General features: G+C 41.6%; 2 protein-coding genes across 4 annotated transcripts in view; one reads left to right on the top strand and one right to left on the bottom strand.

The window, feature by feature from the left end:
- Nucleotides 1-11,462, top strand: part of LOC149352862 (uncharacterized) — a 17,885-nt gene extending 6,423 nt beyond the window's left edge. Inside the window, exons 3-4 of one of the 3 annotated variants that reach the window (XM_089582075.1) lie at nt 1,988-2,160; nt 4,519-11,462. In XM_089582075.1, coding sequence (XP_089438201.1) covers nt 1,988-2,160; nt 4,519-4,598 — 253 coding nt within the window. In that variant the 3' untranslated portion in view covers nt 4,599-11,462. Of the gene's footprint in view, nt 1-1,865 lie in introns of all 3 variants that reach the window. The other 2 variants (XM_089582073.1, XM_089582074.1) reach the window with 2 other exon arrangements.
- LOC149352861 (charged multivesicular body protein 1a-like) lies at nt 11,052-23,127 on the bottom strand. Its single transcript, XM_089582072.1, has 2 exons — nt 22,636-23,127; nt 11,052-14,864 (listed from the first exon to the last, which is right to left on the bottom strand). The coding sequence occupies exons 1-2, from the start codon at nt 22,885-22,887 to the stop codon at nt 14,517-14,519; spliced, it is 600 nt and encodes a 199-aa protein (XP_089438198.1). The 5' UTR covers nt 22,888-23,127; the 3' UTR covers nt 11,052-14,516.
- Nucleotides 23,128-23,159: the final 32 nt, after the last annotated feature.

Here is a 23,159-nt window from a genome sequence, read left to right as displayed (position 1 = left end):
TATCGGGCAGGAGTACTGAAAAACACCCATATCCCGCAGACTAGACATTAAAGGTGCATTGAAGAGGAATCTGAACTCGTCTTTTTGCCGTGGGAACTCGATCTACACGTTCCGAGCTTTCTTAGAAGCTTCGAATTATCGCCTTGTGCGGCCTATTTCTCTATTTTAAATCGGATTGGCGTCCGCTTCCCGCCTTTTTTTTTTTTTAATTCCCCGCAGACGGTGGGAGGAGTCGACCAACGCATGGAGTGTCTTTCAGGCAGTCACGTGGTGGCTTTGCTTTCGCTTTTATTTAGTTTTTTTTTAGAGTTCTGTGGATAAATAGATATAGTCAGAGACTACATAGCAGCAAATTAGGCCCATAGAAATGAAAAAGAGGGGGAAATCTTTGCTTTCGCCTATCACTACGTATCACTCCGCCGATGGCAGAACGGCAAGCCGCCACGGGCAATGTTACTAGAACCAGGTTAGTTTTCAAACTCCGCTGTGATGCGCGGAACTGCCACCGCACGTGCGAGTCAGTGGCGCTGCAGTCGTATCAGGCTCCAGGAATCCAGGCAAAACAAGTCGCCGTTATAGCCATATCGATTTTCAGATTTTAGAAAATGCAATTTTTATCAGCGCTGCATCGCAAGGAATTCTGGCCTTAAAGGGACACTGAGGAGAAATTGAAGTTGGCTTGTATCGACAGAATACCAGCTCCTGATTGCAAAAACGCCACTCATACTGACAACAAAGCTCTTGTAACGTAGAAAAGAGCAAGAACCAAAATACAGGTATCGCCGCCACAGGCCAAACTCGCAAGTACAAGCGTGATGAGATCATAGAACAAAACAGTGTTGCTAGAACGAATGGTTCTAGCAACACCAGGAACCGAGAAACCATGCATCACTGAGGCGCAGCCAATGCATGCTCAAATCTCCTTGACGTCGCCAGATGGCGCCACGTGCCCGACTGCTACGCGCGCTCCTGAAGCATCGGGACAAATCAGCGCCTGTTTTCCGGCGGTAGGCGGGCTCCCGGTATTCCGCTAGCGGTAACAAGGTACACGGTATGCTAAAGGTGTCTATTTGCGAGAACTTCGTTGACGACTTCGAGAACGAGATCCATCGTAACGCTGGCAAAACGCCAGTGCAAACGTAATCGAAGCGACTGTAGCGACGGCCGCAATAGCCGATAGATGCCTTCAACGTGCGGCCGGCGGTAGCTTTCTTTTCGGCTGCTGCTAGGCCGCACTGCTGGTAGCCAGAAATCACGGAGTCTGCGTTACGTCATGTACACGTCATGTGTCACGTCTCTTAGTCCTCTGTCGTCATAGACGAATCCCAAGTTTGAATCAGAGCGGCGGGAAAAACTTTTTCAACTTCGAATCCAAATTTCTTAGAAATAAATGCATCTTTCGCTGCCGGCCAAGTGGCAACAAAGCCATGACATGCCGAACTATCGGATTTTACTATAAAAAAAATATTAATAGTGCTCTCCTCAGTGTCCCTTTAAAAGCACGCCAAAACGAAAACGTGGGGCTGAGAAACGCACGCAGCTACGCCTAAAAGCGCCTGCCATCAGCAATCACCGTAGTGAGCGTGCCGCAGCACAACTCCATCGTTTTGCAAGCACGCAGCTCTTTGAAAATGTTCTCCTGCTGTAATATCCTCACACGGCAGTGATGTTCATAAGACAGCAAGTGCCACCGTCATGTGCGTTGGCACAGGTTAAACTGTATTAGCTGCGCTTCCACGTACTGTCTCCATAGGCCCTAGCTATGCGAAGCATGAAAGAAAGAAAAACTGGCTGCGCGCCCAGTGTCCTCTTCCAACAAAAACGGGGCGTATATACCTAACGTGTTCTGCCATGGGCGCCCGCAGCAAGCGGCCGGTGCTGTGCAAGGGCCCCAACCCGCAGAACCGGCGCGGGCCCGATCCCTCTCTGCGCAACGGACCGGACCCCAAAAATCACAGCGGCATCAAGTGGCGCGCCGACTGCGCAGGCTGGAAGGGCCCCAAGGCGGACGCCATGCTGGTGCTCGCCAAGCCCAAGAGGCGCCGCCGGAGGGGCGCCAAGCACGGGGCCTCGCCGTGCGCGCAAGAGCGCACCGAGGACGACGAGTCCGACGGCGCCGACCGCCAGCCGGCGGTCAGGATACACCGCAAGGAGTCCGAGGTGTGACTCGCACGCTCCCCACAGAGCGCCGCTGCTGTTGATGCTTTCGCAACTCGCACGCTTCATCCGTGGTGGCACACCGAAGCGCTTGCTATTCATAGAACATGCTTACGCTAACGCAAGCTCGGACTGATGACGGCCGGGCGTGCAATAAAGCCAAGGGAAGGCTGCAGAAACGTCAGTAACAACAAAGCTTGCACCGGAATTGTCACTTCGCCATTTTCATCGTTCTTTTAAAGAAATCGTGAAGGCATACCCATATATATGCCGAGTGTTTCAGCAAACACTTCTAAAAATTTTTAAATATGGTAAAAACGTCTTTTCAGGAACCAACTGTTAAGCCGCAGCAGACGTCATTAATTAGGCATACCTAATTCATTAAATTTCACAAATCAACTTTTACCGACCGTGGTAGCTCAGCATTCAGCTGCTGGCCCGAGGACGCGGGATATAGTCCTGGCCGGAGAGGCAGCATTTAGATGGAGCTGAAACGAAAGACGCCTGTATATGCTGTGCGGTGTCAACGTGCGTTAAAGAACCCCAGGTGGTCGAAATTAATGCGGAGCCTTCCACAGTGGCGCCTTGTTCTGTCTCTGCTTTCACTAAGAACTTGCGATTGGCCCTAGTCACCAGACTGTACTAATTAATAAATTAACTTAGTTGATTATCTAGATAATAAACATTGTTTTCAATATTACCAACGGCTGCTGCTGCTGACAGTCTTTTCCTGAAAAGATTTTCATTCTATATCGACCACCCTATTTTAGCAATTTTTTAGTGTTCGCTGAAACACCCGGTATTTAAGTATACTGCTCCGGGACAGCTCATGAACTGCTTCAGGGAATCACACCTCGTTTGCTTGGCAGGAACGTGAGCCTTAGCAAACTCCTGACTGCACCGACATTCGACCATAGGTGATCGGTATGAAGTGGTCCTGCACACCTTGGTTAGCGCCATGCTGACTCCACCTGCTCCTGTTGTGTTCATGTAAACAAGCTTGGGAATGCTACCAGAGGCCATGCATGCATTCACTCCGGCCCAGTGTTCCGTCCGTGAAGAAGCTGAACAGCTTTCAGTGCAAAGAGCATTTGGCTAGCTTTCACAAAAGTGAATGATGGCTTTGCACTCGCACCAGCTACCACAAAAGATTTTCCTCACTTGTTTCAGTTATAACCCAAATTGTTGCATCAACTGCTGAAAGCTTTGTGGGTGGTATGTTTGGAAAACATGGTTGGTGCACTGCAAGTAATTACATATCAGTGCAGAATCGACCGAGGTAGGAAGGACAGTATGAGTGTGATAGCTGAACATTTATTACAAAGACTTCTAACATGAGCATATATGGCTATCAAAAAATGCCAGCAAAATGAAAAATCCTTCATTTCTGTGTGTGGCTCCTACACTGGTTCTTGCAATGGAGGATGTTTTTGATTGGCTATCATGATGCGGCAGTAAAAAAAAAATGACAATGGGATAAAACTGTGCCACATTCTAAGCTGCATGTGATACATACTCAGCCCGGGTCAAATCAGTGGGAATGAACTGTGTTTTGGGAATCCAAACAATATTAAACTGAATTTTTTCCTGATGATGAGGTCTGGATTAATATGGCCTATACTTAACTACACTTGTGCTGACCTTCCCTTCTGATATTCCTTGGGTCTCTTTTTCACTGTTAAGTACACTTTCCATGTTTTTGAAAAAACTGCAGTCCACTTGGGCACTTCTGAAACTAATGGGCATGGTGCACTGCAGGCTTTTTTCCAGAGTCATGGAACACGCACTGCAGTAGAAAGGGTGGAAGTTCGCAATGGTACCCAGTTACTTTGTGGAGTACGCTGCCCGTTGTGGCATATGTGTACAAGTAATTTTTATCATCACTTTCAGAGAAGGGCTACTAGCAGTGCCCTTTCTACTAGCAGTGCCCATCTTTAAGAATCAGGATGCAGTACTTAGAAGGGAAGAAGGAGAGCTGTAATTAGGCTGACAGTGACAAGTTTTCTGAATAATTTCATTGCAAAATGCACAGCATTCTATAACTGGAACACAAAGCCAGTGTATAGCACTATGAGTGCATTTTGATCAGTAGATGTGGTGCATTAATTTGTTGTATCGAGCAACTGAACCAGCCAGCCTGCTTAGCCATGCAGTTACCAGTTCATTCTAGAACTGCCCAATTATATACATCGAAGATGCAAGTCTTGGAATGTATTCTGTCTCACAGTAACTGAACTGTAGCAGGACAGGTTTTTACTTGCAAGCTGTATAAAAACCACTGATGTGTCAGATAAAAATGTACATTAATGATTTTCCGTCAGCGAGGACTAAGTATGCTCCATACAATTGCCACTGTTGCAGGGCGCTCCAGCAGAATGACATCAGCAACTGGTTTTGATAATACAAGCAAAAAAATACAAGCTCCATTGTCCAGAGTGTAGAAAGGTGAACACGGCAAAAGGTGACTCTGTGACAAGTGCTTTGCAGTGATGTTCCATCCACCCCTCTTCTATCAAGTGGCTGTTGCAAAGCCAAACAGCACATAGGTGCCCTGGCACTTGCATATTTTGTCACTTTGCCCACTATTCCCATCTTTAGTATCACGGTTGCCAATGTATCTGCACTTGTGGGCTGTGATGACGGATATACTGCAATGATATCCACATTGCTAGCGAGCAGCAAAGTGAGGCAAGATGAAAGAAAAATATATTGTGAACAAATTTTTAATGTGCATGGTTAAAAGCTGCATCAAGAAAGAGCACACAGTTATTGCACAGCTGGCTGCCTGAATCAGCCCTCCTGTATATCTTGTGCGGCGGAACCAATATTCCTTTGTGTAGTTATTGTAGCATTTAAAAATGTATGCATGTGCAAAACGCTAATTTTTCTCAAGCATTCCCATTCCTTTCCACACCCAATTTTTTATAGCCTAAACTGGCTAAATTTCGCTTTTCTTTTATTGTATTACAAACAGGTAGCCAAGCCACTTGCATACAAGCTGCCATAAAATTGTATATGTCTTGTTCTATGTTGCTTGCAAGACCTCAGCTGTAGCGAGTCTTTTTTTTTTCCTGTGCTTGGCTTTTGCACTACAATAATGTGTGGCTTGTGAAGTTAAACATATGTGCCCACATCATTAAGGGCAGCAAAATGTGGTTAGAACTCTAGCACCTTGCTGCTCTGGCTTATTTGTTGTCGTGAAAATTTGTCTAGCGAAAGTTAAAGATCAAATGGTGCACATGGCTCAGTTCCCAGTATCTGCCTTATTCAAATTTGTAACCCATCAATGCAAGCAGTTGCAATGCTCTTGACTTTCCTACATAAATATACATTCAGCGTATGACAGCAGCAATGCGCTTAGAAGGTTAATTTGTCCTCAGGTCAAATTGAGAGCACATGGTAAAATGCTGTCCAGAGATTTTTCTTAGCCATTTTAATAGCTCACTTGTAAGTGGCCACATGAATGCAAAAAGCGCTATACTCTGTCCCATCAGCTTCATGCAGTATTAAAGATGCTACAGGGTGTGCCGAAACACCAAAAAGTGAGCAGCAAAATGCAGTTCTGAGCTTCCGGCCTCGCTAGTATTGCAGAGCACTTAAGCTAGGTACACATTCAGACAAAATGATCACCTAATATGTCTCGCATTTATGTGAACAAAACTCTGCATATTTTGATGTGCTGCAGAGAATTATTTTGAATTTGAACATTTGCTTCTGTAATTGGTTGATGGGAAACATAGCTTTGGATACACTGCATGAACATTTGAGACAAAGCATAGAGTAGCTTTATTCATGCTGTAAGCTTGCCCTGTAAGCAGTGCTGAGTCCAGCATGATCTCTACTACAAAAGTTATGTTCATCAGTACGCATGATTTTTAAGTAACAAGTGAACAACTGTAACTGAAAGTCTACTGCTACTGGGCCTGCAAACAGGCAACTGCTGTGGCCAAATAATTTTCATGATACTATGCAGCTTTCACTTTGAGTAAAGCATTCAATTCTGTCTTTTGGACACAATGCTATACTGAAACTCGAGGTTCCTCTTCTTATTCATTGGTTCATCTACTATAAATGCATCACAGAAATGCACAACGCCACTATGACCCTCGTCTTCATGTTTAGTGGAGCATGAAGTCAATCGATGTATTAAAATGACCTGTTGGCAGTTTAATTATGCAAAATTTAAATGAAACTGCAGTCTTTTTTACTGTTGGTCTAAAAATGTGATCTTGTCTGTTTGTATTAAAGTCACCAGGGGTCTAGCCCACCTAAAATATGCACAGTTCCTGTCCCCTATCAGGGAGAATGTACAGTGAAGTATACAGATCACATGAGCATGTCCCTTGTATATTCCTTTTTGCTAGTTATGTCAGAGTACATTTGTAAGCATATTGTTCTGGGATCTCTCAATTGTTACATCCTTTGCACTCAGGTTGTTATCAGCTCTTGTTAAAAATGTAAAGGTATTAGCAATGCCGTACGTAGATATGCGAGCATAGGATTAAATGTAAGCAGTACATTTCTTGCCGTTAACTGCATTTTTTTTTTTTCACCAGGTAGCCTTAAAGGAACAGATTGTACCAGCAAGGTGTTCACTGACTGCCAAAATTGGGTGTCATATGCAGTTAGTATGGTTTAACATTACCACAGTGAATATTGCAACAGCTCTGTCATATGCAGCACACCCTTCAAGAACATAGAAACATATTGTGCTTCAGTCAACTAATTCCCTTGCCTCAGTTAATTTGAACTGCTATGTGAAGTTGATCGTGCTAGTTGTAGCTTACAAGATGCATGTACCCTAACCCTAACCATGCAGGTTAGATTGTGTGCAGCTCTTCGTAATATTGGTTTTAAATGCTAAACCCACTAAGAAAAAAAAAATTGCATCAGGATATGGTACCAATTTAACAGCTTCTAAATTCGAACTGTGCGCAATTCAGTGAAATTCTTTTTCATGAACATGTTCTTGTTCCCCAAGACACCTTTCATACTATCACTCAAATTTACCGACAAACCGAAAAATACTGCGCTACCGCTTTCAACAGCACCAATGCTCTGGTAGACCATGCTTTCATGTCTGCTTGCACTGCAGTCCATGACTTTCTTAAAACCATAAAATTCCATCTTTACACCTGAAATTGGCTAGCCACAGACACCTTAAGTGAAAACACATAGACAAGGCCAATCATCTTTGCTGCCGGCACAAGCAGTCGACCACACTGCAACATTCACAAATTGTTTCATAACATGACCTTACTAATCACAATGTACCAGTGTCTAACACAATACATTGAGGTAAAATGGGCAAAGCTGGCCCAAAAGCAATTTAGCTATGTTACTGCAGGAAATTTTAGTGCAAAAACTTAGGCAAGAGTTCTCCAAATATGCTATAGTTCAATACAAGCATGTTTACAAATGCAAAATCAGTTTTAATTATCCAAAGTATAAATTCAAGATTAAATTCTAAGGCTGGAACATATTTAAAGGGCAGCTCGGGGGTTTTTCAAGGTTACCATATTCTAAGGAATCTTACACTGTAGGTTTTTATCTAACTTCTGATTACTTCCAACAAGTTTGGAAGCCATGCAGCATTTCATTCTGGGAGAAATCAGTTTTAAAGCCTGCTGTTTCCGTGGCATCAGTTCAGATATTTCTAAGGGCAGCAGTGCATTTTTGACGTCACTAACGTTCCCTGCACATTAATACCCACTCCCCACTTTACTAACAAAATACTGAGGGTTGTACTAGGTTGTCTCAGGTATTTTATGAAAAGACTCATGGTTTTCAGTTGCTAGTTCAGCCATTCAACACGCATATGAGTGTTTTTCTCGTAATGTTTGTGACATTGTCTCTGAGCCACACAAAACATTGTACCTGGCCACGGACTGAGTTTCAGTTTTAGTTTGCTGTTTTCAAAATGATTCCACTTGGCATTTTGGGCAAAAGTTTGTAGCGGCAGAGATAGGGGACTTTAGAATGTGATGAAACTATAAATTCAAAATGTTTGAAAAACCCTTGAAGTTGCCCTTTGAAATTTACTTCAAATACCTTGCAATTGCAGCCTGTACTCATGGCCAGAAGTGGCCCCTGTCCAAATGATGTCAAAGTATCGATACACACTGCAAAGCCTGGAAAGCACCATCTTTCTGCACAAAAAAAAAAAATCATTCTGCAAGGTGAAGTGCAGTTTTCACTTCAGCCACAGTCAGTCATGACTTCTGGATGTTTTCACCAAGGAACTACTCTTGTCCATGCATGTGCCAAGTGGCATGCTTGGAGCATACCCTGCTTGGAACATGTTGGACTAGCACCATTCCCACTTAAGTTGTTGGTCAATTCGGCCTCATCCTGGATAGTTGAGTTTACCAAACATCTGCCTCATACAGGCAGTGTTCCTGGATTTTATCCCTGGACCAAGATGAACTTTTCAACCGTGAAGTTTGAGAAAGCTGCATAGCTTTCCTTAGTAGCCGTATAACTGCACTCCGGTGGATGCTAATGAGCCTAAACGTCCAACTCAAATGAACTGTACTCACTGATGCAAAGTCCCTCCAATGTGAACAGAAAATTTCCCTAACGGTGCATTTAGCCTGGCAGGCAGCACTTAGAATATAAATGAAATGTTGGTGATTTTCTTCAGTTTGAATCAGACCTTTTACCACCATAAAAAAGCATGGGCAGAAGTCAAAACTTCTGAGCATGGCCAAATCAAAGGAAAAGTCACACCAACCAAAGCCAAATTAAAGGTAGTCAATTGCATGCTGTTTTTTTGCTTTGAGAAAAAGCACAATTCAGCAAGCACTTTCAATAAAAAAAAATATGCCTAGCCATACTGAGAAGGCAATTGCATTTGCCTTACTTACCCATAGAGCGCATCCATGTAGCTGAATGTAATAATAGGCAATTTCTCTTTGCTGAGGATGTGATAAGAAAACACAAGGACTTTCTTATGTGACTACATCCTTGACTTACTGACTGACTCGAGCACCAATGTGTGTTGCCAGTTAGCCGTGCATGTATCACTTTACTTTTGTCTCATAAGGCACAGCAGTCAAGAATGAAATATGAGGTGGCCACATTATGAAATACGCAATTACTGCAACTGAACGATGGTGCTAATTATAAGAGTTACGCGAGTTGGTTAATGCTTGGTCTGTAAGCTAGGTTTGCCCACCATGGGAGAGTATCATGCGCTATGATGCTTTTCTGTGCCATTTATGTTCAAGCTGAGCGTAGCTTCTCACAGTTCAGGCTTGTTTACGAAGCTACTTGAGCATGGTATTAGTTTAATATAGTCCTTTGTGAACTGCACACCATGCTTAAGTAGCCAGCTTGAGCGATGCTGAGCATAAGTGGCAAACTGGCCTGTGCATCGAGAAAGAGAGAAAAACTTTATTAAGGCAAGTGTGTTTAGACTCCTTGGGTCCCTGGACCACCGCACGGTTCCACTCTACGTCGAAACGTTCATTTGGCATCTGTTCATGACGTTTGTGCATCGAGTGCATTTGCCAAATTCAGGTTGAAAGCCTCTTCTTTCTAATCTCACCTAGTCTATAGCTTGGTAGGCAAGATTATGTTGAGTGTGTATACCATGGCCTTATCAGAGCATTTATTGTTGTTTAAAAATACCACTGCAATTGGCTACAACTGTGATTTACACAGCACTGCAAGTGAAACTACAATTACAGCGCAAAACTGGATTGTAGAAGATGCTGTTAACTAGCCGGTGACAGTTCTGGCACTGCTAAGACAAGCTAACTGGATGCAGCGTTAATGAGGTAGAGCTCCTGATGATGATCATCATCATCAGCCTGACTACGCCCACTACAGGGCAAAAGCCTCTCCCATGTCTCTCTAATTAATCCTTTGTCAGCTGCACCCACAGCGTCCCCGCAAACTTATCTCATCTGCCCATCTAACTTTCTGCCGCCCCCTGCTACGCTTGCCTTCTCTTGGAATCCACTCCGTTATCCTCTTTTATACTGCATTAGTGTTCGTGATGCCACTTGTTATGTCAGTACAGCCCGTGCTTCTGTAAGTCTCCAACTGGTTTGTGCTGTGGCTCTTATTATGTCAGTATTTTAGTGCTTTCATTGTTTTACTTGTATTTGAAGACTTCTGATGCCACTTGGCAGGTACATCCTGTGCTACTACAACTACTAGAAGTGTTTTTTTTTTTTTCCATTGAAACCGGTGGCAAAATTTATTATGTCAACAACCATTCATGCTACATTAATCAATGTATGATGTTGGTAAGGAAAAATGTTTGGAATAGTGAAAAAGAGGGAACTTTGTGGGATGCTTGAAACAATTTTTATGCAGTTATCCCATCACATAAATATAAGAGCCAAAAATCAAAGCTATGTGAGAAAGTGAATGGGCAGAACTGGCTGTAACCACTTTCCTTCACTGATTGCTTGAACAGGTTGACCAACAGGCATATTTTTATGAGTGCAGATGGCCCCGCTGAAATAATTTCTGATAATTGTGCAAAAACTGCCCAATAAGCAGCAAGGCCGTCCATTTAGCATATGCCAACAGTAAAAAGTACGGCACCAACACAAGTCAGAGAGCAAATCTAAGAAGTGCATTGTTTTTTTGTTTTTTTTTTGCAACAATGCTAGTCTAGATGGTCAATTAAAAATTTTTTAGTGAACACATTTCTGCTTCTAATTGACAAGAAAAGTGCTATGCACTATGCCAGCAACTGTCAACAGATTATAACTAAAAAGTAGCCCGGCTACAGTTCAACGCCTATCGAGAAAAACCCGAGAGAACAGCAGCTGCCAATTGCCACTTTTAGCAATGAAACAAGAGCCAAGGGATGGGCAACCTGTTCACTATTTCAGTGGCCATGTCTTGACATGATGAAACTATGAAAACTTGTAACCTCTGTTAGAAATAATTTTTTAATTACACTTTGTACACTACAAACATCATTGAAAGCTCTGATGAAAACAAGTTGGACAGGCACTTCAAACCTGCATGCAACAAAACACGACAAATGTTGTCATACTATTAAAACTAAGCACAAATACTGACCATGTTGCATTTCACTCGGGCTCAACAACTGTTCCATGGTATCAGCACTTGATGGTATAACCTTGATTCGGGTAACTGTTCATCAACAAGCCTGGCATATGCTTCAAATTGTTTATGCCACTTCACTCATACTCGCATGCACGTTTGCGCTAACTGCTGAAGTGATCTATGTTGATTTACCTACTGTACAAAGTTGCTGCCACATGTGACTGTGCAATGAAGACCTTGCTCAAATAAACCCATATGTGGACAGAAACGTTGCCATAGCCTCTTTATGAGAATATAATTTGCACAAGTTTCCAGTCTTAATATTACAGACAGACCTAGACAGAGAAAGAAGAAAACAGACTTGCAATGCCAGTTAACAGGTACTACTGAGGCACTGATATTACATAATGTTGCAGCATATTCATCAAAACTTGCACTTTCATTGGTGTGCAGTAAGAGATGTGCAAAAGTTATTTCCTTCTAAGCATGCATATGAACTGCAGGAAGAAAATATATCATGTTCCATTTTAGTAATAAACACTATAATAAACACGCCATGAAAGACTTTCATAATATAATTTGCCATATCACACACAAAGGCATTTGCATGGTATTAATGCTCCATTTACTTTCAAACACATATCACGCTTTCAAGCCTCTACACTGAACCGAAACCTACGTTCAAAATAAATGCCAGAGCTTCCTCACCCATTGAGCACTGGCGAAACATTACACACCATTCTTTTCAGGGATTATATGCAATTGATGCATATCTCAACTACAAGGCATGCAGCAGAAAGAAAAAAAAAAAAACAACCTTACCCTTAAGTTATGATTCTTCAGACTTCTAGTTCTGAGAGCAACCAGCTTGTGGCTGTCAAATGCAGCTGAACAATTTGCCAGCTACATTGTTTCAAGAGGACTTTATCACTGTCAACTAGCTCCGATTTCTTGTTTACTGATATATCTTTTCATGAAACAACAAAAAAGGCAAAGGTTAAATTGATTAAAGGAACACATTTCATGAGAATAGGTGAGAGTGCTCATATAATTGTGTAAAATGATGTTAATGACTAGAACACATTATGGCCCTAGATCCATGCGCAAGCAGAACACTATGGACACACCATGTTTTAGTCATCACTATCATTTTGCAAACCGCTAAATAACAGTACGGAAAAAAATCTGCCCAGCTGAAAAAATTCACCTTCCGCTATCTCTGGCTTCAAAGTGAGGTATAGAAAAGAGGACTAGAAAAAAAGAAAGCTTTCAAGCAAGTGTATGCCGCATGCAGCTAGGAAGCAAGCTCAAAGATAGACACCTCAGCTGGCCCTGCCATGTGATGTTGCTGCTAGGGGACAATTTATCACTGAGCCAGAGCTTATTTTGTGAAGACAGGCCATATGTCATTTAGAAGCTCATGCTTCTAAATGTTTCTAACTGGTGCTACCACTTTATGTATCACTTTTGCAAAGTTATCAATTTTTCTCTTCATCGGTCTTTTGCAGACCTGCTCAGCAGGTAACAAGAAAATTAAGCATTATGGACAGAATCTCTGGAACTTCAATCGTACACACACTTACTTTTCAAAATACAGCCATGCCTCGTTAATATAGGCACCTCAAGTTATGGACAATTTTTCTGGAGAACAAACTTTTCCAATGTATTATCACTTGTTAATATGGAAACTCACTGCTGAAAAGTGCATTTGGGCACATGTATTTTTGCTGTGCTAATATGAACAGCGATGAGAACAAAACTGCGACTGCCCCAACCCCACATTTCCCTTCCTGTCTGTGCTTTGAGTGCAGGACAACAGCTTAGAGCAGTGAAGAAGTGGAAATGCTTTAGTGAAAGCCTTTTTTTGTTTTAGGGTTTCATGCTCTACAGTGGCAAGGTGCCTGGTCAATGCAGTTTTCCATTAGCCATACTGCATGAATGGCTGTGAAGAAAGTTTTCCCTTCAACTTTTGCTATGCTGAATGTCACATTCATCAGCTGTCAGCTGAATGGGTCTGGATATGTACTAGAAGTTCGAGGAATGTGAACAGTCATGGTAGGAGACACGTCATCATACCATCAGACACCATGACATGTTTCATGAACTGCTAGGTGCTTCAAACTGCACTGCATTTTTTTTTTTTAGAAAAATGGCAACCAAGATAAAGCACTCACAGCTCCAAAGACTTTGTCTAATTTCCACTTCACACCACTATGCATCAAAGCAGACTGCAATCACATAGCACTTCTGCTGAATAATTTTTTTTTGTACACAGTTCATTATTACAGATGACTCACTTTGTGGTCAGCTTTGCTGAGTAACCAAAATGTCCACATTAACGATGCATGACTGTACATGAAAATATGACACTGGGAAAAATACACCTGAGGAGCATTCTTGATATACAATAGCTGAAATAACTATGCCCAGCTTGCTCAAAAAAAGAATCTTGGTAGTCCAAAGTTCGAACTCATAAGGCAGTACTTGATTACTCAGAAAGTCCTTATTCCAAACCCAACTTTATTTCACAAAGCCATGAGGCAGAGGTGACTTAAGTGTTCCAAAAGCAATCAAGAAATCATTACAATGAAAACTGAACAAAACCATGTAACATATGCTGGTGCTGCTGTCTACTGTGTCTGAGCCCACGAGACTGATTATTTCTGCCTGATTCATGACTGTGAGTTGCATCTCCCACTTTATAGCTACCCTGTGCAAGCTTAAAATGTACTCCCTGCCTTAGCTGAGCAGCTGACCCTAGCTTTGCACAGAAACAAGTAACAGTCATGAATATAGACTGCATGCACTAAGTGTTGTAAATAAAATGGAAGGAACTTGAGCCACATCAAGCCACATCAAAGAGACCTAACTGCACCATTCACTTACTTACAGCCACAAGAGGCTGCTTGAAAAAACTCAAAATGTCACCTTTCTAACATTAGCAACTTCTCACTTTAGTACATCCAAAGAGTCTTGAAAATCATGCATAGAAAAAGGGGGTTGGCTGCCTAGTAAAGAATGCAGAGGAAGTGCCTTTGCAGTGTATGCTTGACACTGAAAGATGGAAACCCAGCAAATTAACAAGCAGGTTGGACACAACAGAAACTATGAATGTGCTACTATGCACATTTGCCTTTACATGCATGAAGCTCAGCTGCAGTGGGTACTTCCCCTGAGTGCCACCAATGCTCATACCAGATACAGTACATTGCACCTGTAGCAGTAAACATCGCATATGATCCAGAAAAGTGGCACAATATGAATATTTCTTTTTGGCCTACTGAAAGTGACCAAGGTGACCACTTCAGCAACAGCAATGATGGTTATTATTCACGGAGAGCAGCAAGGCGCTTGGTGAGTGCATCCTCAACGGCCTGCGAGCGGCCTGTGGAAGCAGCAATGGTATCAGCTGGTGCAAGGCCTGCCTGGTTGAGCTGGTCAATCATCTCAAGGCCACTCTCTTCAGCAACCTGTTGGATTAGCTGGTCCACCTGAGCTGTAGGTGCAGTTGTGGTTGTGGCTGTACCCATGGCATCTTCCAACACCGAACTCCGCACATCCAGGTCTTCAAACTGCTGCTCAAACTTCTCCATGACAGCTGACACCTTCTGCAAGTCCATTGAATTGATGGCCTTGTCCAGTGCCTTCACCACGCCGCTCATATTTTTTGTGACCTGCACAGTCACAAGTTTGGAATATTGAGCACTGTGTATCACAGTTAGCGATAATATTTTTCTGTAACATGTAATCATTACTTCTGTTCACACCTGTAACTACATACTGCACATAATATCTCACTCGATACTCGGCGACAACTTTTTTTTTTTTTGGCAATGAAGAAAAAGCTACAAGGGCATGTCTGCAACTATGTCACTCAGCCTATTGTCCGGCCACAGGACGACCACCAGGCATGTTGCTTGCTACGTGGTTGCTTTGCTCCATCACTGGTGTAGCTGGTACCATCTATAGTCTATGGAAGCTTCTTGTCACCAGACGTGCCTAGACAATTCATTCTAATCAAAGAAACTGTTTTTAGCACGATTCTCTTAACATTTAAAGTGAGCAGTTCCATTAGAAATATGCCTAGAATAACAAGTATTACTAATGTAGCACTGTGGTCTTTCAAGGAGAAACTATTAACAGTAGCTGGGGACTACATTCCACCGCATAGGAGGAGAGGGCATGTTCTGGCTCTATAGCTTTGGCTGTAGTGTACTTTGGCAGCATTGCCAAGAGAAGTTGTTGTGTACTATAAAGTGTGCGTGCATGCATAAACAAACACGCGAGCAAGGAAATGAATGAATGAATCATGAAAACTAGTAAACAAGTAATGCTTACTAGCATAAGTGTAATCAAAAAGTGCCCAGCAAGCATCTATTATATGCATGTCACAAAATATTGAAGCCCAGACACTTACTTAAATTTGCAGTACAGTGCATGTAAATGCATGATACACTAGAAAATTCTTGATATCTTTAACCCTTTAAGACGCACATTATGTTCTACAGTCATTTATGGGTATATATTTAGAACCCCCTATTTCACAAAATTAACATGAATGGCTTTAAAAACTTCAGGAATTCATGTGTCACACACTTCCACGCTTGTGGATTTGCAGCCATATTCTTCTATCAAATACATTAATGGCCAATTAATAATTTTCCTTATCATATGGAATTGCTTCCACAACAAAAACTCAGATGCAGTGTCCAATTGCAAAACATTCCACTGCGTCAGAGAAAGAAGTGACAACACCAGACAACACTTCCTAGGCGTACCATAGAACTTTGTGACATCCATCTCTATTTCTTGGTTTGGAAAAGTAATTCTTTTTTTTTAGATAAGAAATGGCCCTGCCATCCTGTCCAGCAGAAATTTCAAATGTAGCTGGCATCACCGACTTTATGAAAACAATGCTAGAAGCGTTAAGAAAAATTTTGAAAAGTTGTGTGCACAAGAACACTTACGAGTTACTTAAAGTTTAAAGCTGATCTAAAATCTATCAGTCAAGCAAAGTACTAACAATATGTGCGGAATACAATGTGCAAGACGAAGATATAACAAATATACCTATTTGACTGAGACACATTTGAGAACCCACCAAGTTTGAAGTAACAAAAGTAGGTTAGGCTAATTTGCTCTTTTGCCAGGCAGCATTTATGGCTTACAAATAATCTGCACTTTTTTATATTGAAAACAGGAAATTAAAGATAAGTGTGCTGCACATCAAGTCAAACAGAAAAAAACAGTGGACTTGCATTAATTCAGCCACACTTATTTGAACTTCCTGTTTGAACTGAAGCTTTGACCCCATCAATACCATGTGTATCAGAGAGAGTCCCCTTAACTCAAACTCTGCATAATTCTAACAAATTTTCAGTCTTCTTCAAGTTACAATTCTTGATAGTCAGCTTACTACTAACAAGCTATGTGGATATGCACACACTACTATTTGACTCGCTTCTCTGTGCATTAAAATCTTAAGCTATGCACATGTACTACACAGGCAGCTACGTCAACAAACTTGACATCAGCTGAGTGGCCATCAAAGCTCACAACTTTTACCTCTCGCTTAGCAAAATTCATTAAGTATTAAAAACAATTAATGAGCCAACTTAGCCCATGCCTCCAAGTATATTTCTGAATGTCTGTGTGTTCTTTATTATGCAATTGCAGCAGTTTGTTGCATAGTTAACATTTTACTTTGATTTTTACAAGAGTGTCAACTCTGGTAATAACCTCACCAGGTACTGAAAACATACTGAACTAAAATAGTAAATAAATAAAATATGATATCAACTATTTGTAAACTTAACGAGCGCATGTTCATACACGCATTTCATATCTCGAAACAGTTTATCTTCCAGCTCTTAAGGGCTTTCACCCTAACCTAGGCACTCACGACTGTCTCTGGCTCATGCAGCGCGTCATTAGTCACACAGCATGCACAGCCCTACCCGACTACTTGCTGGCCGTTGATATGCACAAAACGTTCGATAACATTTGCCATGATGCTATCCTTGAAGAGCTCGCTAAACGCTATCCTAGCTAGCCTGGATGAACCTCAAGCACCTATTACTTGGATATGGGAGTTCCCCAGGGTTCCATCTTGGGGCCCATGCTGTTAATCTGGCCTTGTGTAGAGTTGCAGGGAACCACCAATGTGATATGGTGGCTTGATTTGCGATCTATGCTGACGACGTCAGCATCTGGACTGAAGCGGCAGACTACACTGATAAAGAAAGCATGCAGGTCAAATTACAGGCAGCTCTCCTCAGTCTGACGACCACCTTACCGAAATAGGCCTGAGACTTCTCTCAGAAAATAGAACTTATAAGAAGGTAAGCATTGGACCGATCCCGATATGTGCATCTTGCTCCATATTGGGCCACACACCACGCAATCCCAGAACGGACAGATCAGAGTACTCGGTTCACCTATCACCAGCTTTAACAGCCCCAAAAAGTGGGTGCACAAATTACAACAGGCATGGCCAACCATGTTACACACAGTACATCATCTTTCTAACAAGCACATCGTCTTTCTACCATAAGCTTGCCATCCCGGTTAGCTCAGTTGGTAGAGCGACTGCTCCGGTGAAGCGGTGGTCCCGGGTTCGAACCCCGGACCAGGACGAATTTTTCTTTAACTGCGAAGTTTCTGAGAAAGCTGTATAGCTTTCCTTTGTGGCCGTATGGCTGCGCTTGGGTGGATGCCAATGAGTAATTACTCCCTTATTACAAGTCCAGAGGAGCAAGACATGCTTGTCACACCCTAGCTATGGCTGTTGCCATGGGAAAGGTCTTAAATGGTGGTCCCAAATATACATTCTCTCTGACCGACATCATATATCTACTCAACGAACCATCACTGGGCTCCCTAAACACACCAAGGTACCTGCACTTGAATGCTCTGCTGCCTTGCCAGCACTGCAGGACAACACCTGCGAGGCCAACATCTGACATCGCATTCACTTGGAGAATACCCTACAAAGCCTCTGGCTTGGGACTTCCAGCAACATGACAATGCTTCCCCACTCACACAGTCTCTATCCCCATGGGATGCTCCAATTGCTTCTCGATGATTTTGTTGCCCCATAGCTCATGACAATGTTCTCAACTGCAAGCATTAAAAAAAATCTGTGAAGCAACCACCTGTGCATTTGACTGCCATGTTCCTGCGCAGCCATGGTTGACTGCACAAATGCACTGTGCAAATGACATCAGATTAATCATCTTTATACAAATTATCATGGTTATCAGAGATAAAAATTGCCCTCTACGGACTACAGACACCAAATTTTTGCTTGCATGTTTTCTAATTTCAAATGGTGTGTTAGACATTAATATACTACATGGATCATCCTGTGATATTCACCTAAGACCGCTAAATAATTTATAATTTTATTTCTTCTTGGCAATATTTTGGTTTCATCAACAGAACAATGGCTGTGATACGCTGTTCATCTTTAGGTCACATGAGGCACGAAAAAAATGGCAATGTAACTGCTGATACCTTGTTTGTTGTCATTCCAGTTCTTGAAGCAGGCTGGTTTAAGTGTTGCAGTGAATTAAAACTATGTATCAGCACTTATATTGCAGTTCTTTTCATGTCTCATATGAACTGAAGGCCAACAGCATTCCATAGCCATCGTTCGGCTGATGAAACTGAAACCAGAACTTTGTGTTTCTGCAATTTTTTTTTTCGGCTTTAAAAACATTTTTAGCTAAAACTGACAATGTCAAAAAGTAAACTTATCAAGCTATATTCTGATACATTACATTTACTTTGAAAATTCTTTGCTCAGTGTGAAAAATTTATAACAAGGACAATTTGAAAATGGCCTTTGTTCACGTAGTTTCAGAAAAAAATTTCTAGCTTGAAAAGTTCTGAGATAAATTCAAGCTTTTGGCTGCTAGTTAACAAACTGCAAACATTTTGTATGTTCCAGAATGTATTTAATATTCTTACTCCAATATATATATATTGTCTTGTCAATAAAATTTGTTTCTTAATTTTAAACTTTTTTTGTGCATTTGCAGATTTTTTTTGCAATATTCACACAAGTATTTGTAATGAAATAAAAGTCTTCATAAAGTGCATTCTATTGCTATAATTTTCATGTCAATTTCACTTTTTTACATCTCATATATTTTGCAGGAAAAAATTTTGTCTCAGACCTATCAAAAACAGCCATTTTTCCCACGGTAACGAAACAGTTAAATGCTTTAAATGCTTCAATGAATTTCGCTCTTCTCACATCATTCCTAGTGCAATGGAGGTTATGCATCAGTGGCACTATTCAGAACTTGTGATGCTGTGGAGGAAGCTTATGATATAAATACAGAAAGGTGACCAGGAAATCAATACATAACACGTTTCAGCTGGAACTAAGCAGCTGTCAAGAATTTTTACATTAATCAGCTTCCCATCGAGCACTATATTTACACACATAGAAGTTTTGTATCCAGCCTCTATCACTGTGATTACCAACATATTTCTCACGCAATAACAAAATTTTATAGATATGTGAAGATATGTTGCAATTTTGAAGAATGGGCAACATTTACAAAATTTTACATGCGAAATGTATGAATACATTAATTTTACACACCCTTAAGTGTGAAGTAGTGTAGAGGGGAGTGGGAGGAAATAATACAACCAAGAAGGCAACAGAAACTCAAAAGGAATCAGCAAAATTACATAAAACTTGTTGAAAGAACAAGTCTTAATATTTCACATGTTAGTAAATAGCACCACAAATCATGTAGAATGTAATTTAGAGTAAAAATGTTTCTACTTTACATGCCCTAATTGGGAAGACTTCTGCAGAGGAGGCATAGATTTTCACTGCACAGCTGACGTTTCAAATAAGCCAGTTCTGCAATTGTAACCGACAACATTGGCTTGTTTGCATTCAAGTTTCACTGAGAGAAGTCATTTGGTGGTAGTTCTCATTTAACACCATCAGAGCGGCGGAGGCTACCTTTTTATTTTTCTGCAAAATAAATCAAGGCACAGCCCTGTAGGTGAAAGAACAGAATATGTTAACAGAAATGATGGTGGTGGTGTTTGCTGCTAAGAGGGTAAAAGGTGCAGACCTTCTCGGTGCCAGTTTTTAGCCTGTAGCGACAAGTGGCACAAATATTTCTCTGACTTAAAAGTCCCACTTTTTTGCTCAAGCATCACTGCAGGCGACACATCAGAAAGAGCAAGAAAAAGCTAGCAAGTGCCACTCAAACATGCCATTAAAACAAAACCCACAGCCAAATGTCTACTGTGTGAAGTAAAATCATGATCAAGCTTTCAGTTTAGCCAGAAGAAGCCTTAAGACGGGGGGGTTCCATGCTTTCGCAGCCACTGGCCATTTTGCACCATGTTTGCGCAATCGCTGTAGTCCTTCCGCTCATCATAGAAAAACAAGTTTTTGCTCATTAGATAGGTAAATGTATTTACGTTCCAATGATAAGCGTTATGAATAGTAATAACTGTTGGTCTGAGTAAGAAAAAAATGCACGTACTATTGAAATGTAAATACATTTATCTTTCTACTGAGGTAAAACTTTTTCTTTCATAACCGGGAACGCCTACAGCGATCAATCGAAGAGTGTGAAAAATGGCCAGTGGCTGCGAAAACGTGGCACCCCTGCCTTAACCCTTTCAAGCGCCATTTTTTGTTTTGACTGAAATCAATTATTTTTTCACCTAAGTAGTATCAGGCCTCAAGAAAGGAAATTTGTTAGTTTTCGAATGTGAAAGACCAGCAGGTAAATTTTTACAACGATGTGGAGAATTCCATACAAAGTGTCAGATTTGTTAGAAATAATAACATCGAAATGTTCTCGTGTGTCAGGTAAACACCCTAGGGATCGTGGAATCGCTTTGTGTTTCAAAGATTCACATTACGCTCGAAATTGGTCAAAAACCATCTATGTTTTCACTCGCGGCAAAATCTGTCTGCAGAAAAACGGTGGACAAAGTGCTACCTAGCTCACTCTTATGTAAAATATTATTTACTGCATTCGCTACATGGTACAAAAAGCAACTTATTTGCAAGAAGAAGGGTGCTCAATTTAACCAAAATAATGAAATCACTGTTAAGTGCTCTAGTTTCTCAGAAAAAGTTGCAAGTTTGCCACTTACACAATTGTGTACAAAGTGCCTGAAAGGGTTAATATCTGCCTCCCTGAGTAGTACAAGATTTGTCATAAGTGCTGGATATCTACAACTTCTCAATCATAGGTATACACGAGTTTTAACCAACTTTCATCCATTCTCAGGGGCAGCAGTGTTGTTGAACTACTGCACAACCCTCTAAATTTTTACTTGTAATGCCATAAAACGAGCATGGTTTGCAGAATTTCACTAAACATCAGGCACATAGCCAAGATTTTTTTTCAGAAGGGGCCCAAAGTGATTTCTTGCTTTGTTTTGGAGGTGGTGGTGTCAAGTAAGCTTGATTTCGGGAAGTGGAGGCCTGGGCTCTCCCTTGGATATGTGCCTCATAAACAAACTATGCCATTCAGACATTGTTAGGTTACATTGCTCATATTGCATTCATTCCAAGCGTCCTTCACAATCCTGATATAGGCGGAACCTAACACAACAGAAAAAAGCAGGTAACATGCAACTTATACTATTACTAAGGCAAAATGGTATCTGATCTAGAAACCACATATCTTTGGAATTAAAGCTGTCCTGCTTTTTTCTTGCACAACAAAAGCCTCTGTGTAGTACGCCTCTTCACAATGAGTTTGATATCACTAGCCAAGACCATAATAGAAACTGCAATGTTTATTTAAATAAGAAGAATGCATCTGAGCATCTTTTGCAAATACTATAACAAAGAAAGACTGAAGCTCTTTGAACTGAACCCAAAACCTTAAATTAATTGTAAGCTGCTGACAACAAACAAAATAACATGAGCTTTTCATAAGAAATGAGAACAGAATGGTTGCGTGCAAATGTAGAGGGTCTACTAGCAATTAATGCTACAACTGCCCATATTTAATATAACAAAACAAAAAAAAACTTCCAAATGAAGTTTCGTCTTGCACATCCCAGGCATACCGCAACTTTATTGAATAGTGTTGCACTGCCCGTTTCAGTACCCTTTTGGTTTTATCTTCGCAGCACACCAAAAGAGGGTTAAGTAAGTGATGATGCAGCAGTAATGATCACAATTAGCTTGCATAGGATTACACTCAATAATCTGCCGTTAAAAACGTTAATACCAATAAAAGCTGCACGTGCAGACAGTTTCAGCCGACACTGCTTTGCTACGGCCCAATTTAAAGCCAGTGTAGGAAAACGTAATTCCGATTGAAGGTGGTCAGTTGCAGCCGAGGAAAGAGGACATGTGTTCTCCCTTCGTTACATCAGACCACCAGAAAATTTTGCCAACTTCGCGGGTGAAAAGGCGGCCACTATTTTTTTGCTCATTACCTGCTTCATAGCCATGGCACTTTTGATCTTGGAGCTGACAGCGTCCACCTTGGAAGCCATACGCAAGTAGTTGAGGCTTTCGTTCTTCTTCCGGATGGCATTCTCGGCATAGATGCGCGCACCTTCAACGTTGCCCTGCTGAAGGGCTTTTTTGATCTTGGCTTTCTGTAGCCGCTCGTCTTTCTCGGCCTTCTTGGAGAGTCGTTCAAGCTGCTTGCAGCTGAATCGCAACTGGAATAGCATGTCATCCATAATGCTGTGCTAGTGGGCGTGCCGTGAATGCGTCGCTATCACACTTGTCACCTCCGTCGCTTGGAGCCCGACACGACGTGTCAACGCTACAAATACTGCTGCACCGATCCGCGGTGTACTGTGTTCCGCAGCTTAGCCACCGGCTTTATGATTTCCCCAATGGTTGGCCAGGCTGACGTTATTTCGGCCCAAAGCTACACCAATGCGATGGCGATATGGTTTTTCGCCTACGAATTGGCTTGGCTTCCTTTGACTAGTACGCCATGAGTGCG

Source organism: Amblyomma mixtum, chromosome 3, assembly GCF_055824585.1.
Source record: "Amblyomma mixtum isolate Tamu chromosome 3, ASM5582458v1, whole genome shotgun sequence".
NCBI lineage: Eukaryota > Metazoa > Arthropoda > Arachnida > Ixodida > Ixodidae > Amblyomma > Amblyomma mixtum.
Note: the sequence above shows the minus strand (reverse complement) of the source record. Positions and strands in the feature narration are given on the sequence as shown.

Bases quoted from the DNA above. Each gene is read 5' to 3' on its own strand.
- LOC149352861 (XM_089582072.1), bottom strand. From the start codon at position 22,887: ATGGATGACATGCTATTCCAGTTGCGATTCAGCTGCAAGCAGCTTGAA. The intron at 14,865-22,635 runs GTAATGAGCAAA...GTGACTGTGCAG, and splicing joins GTGCCATGGCTATGAAGCAG to GTCACAAAAAATATGAGCGG.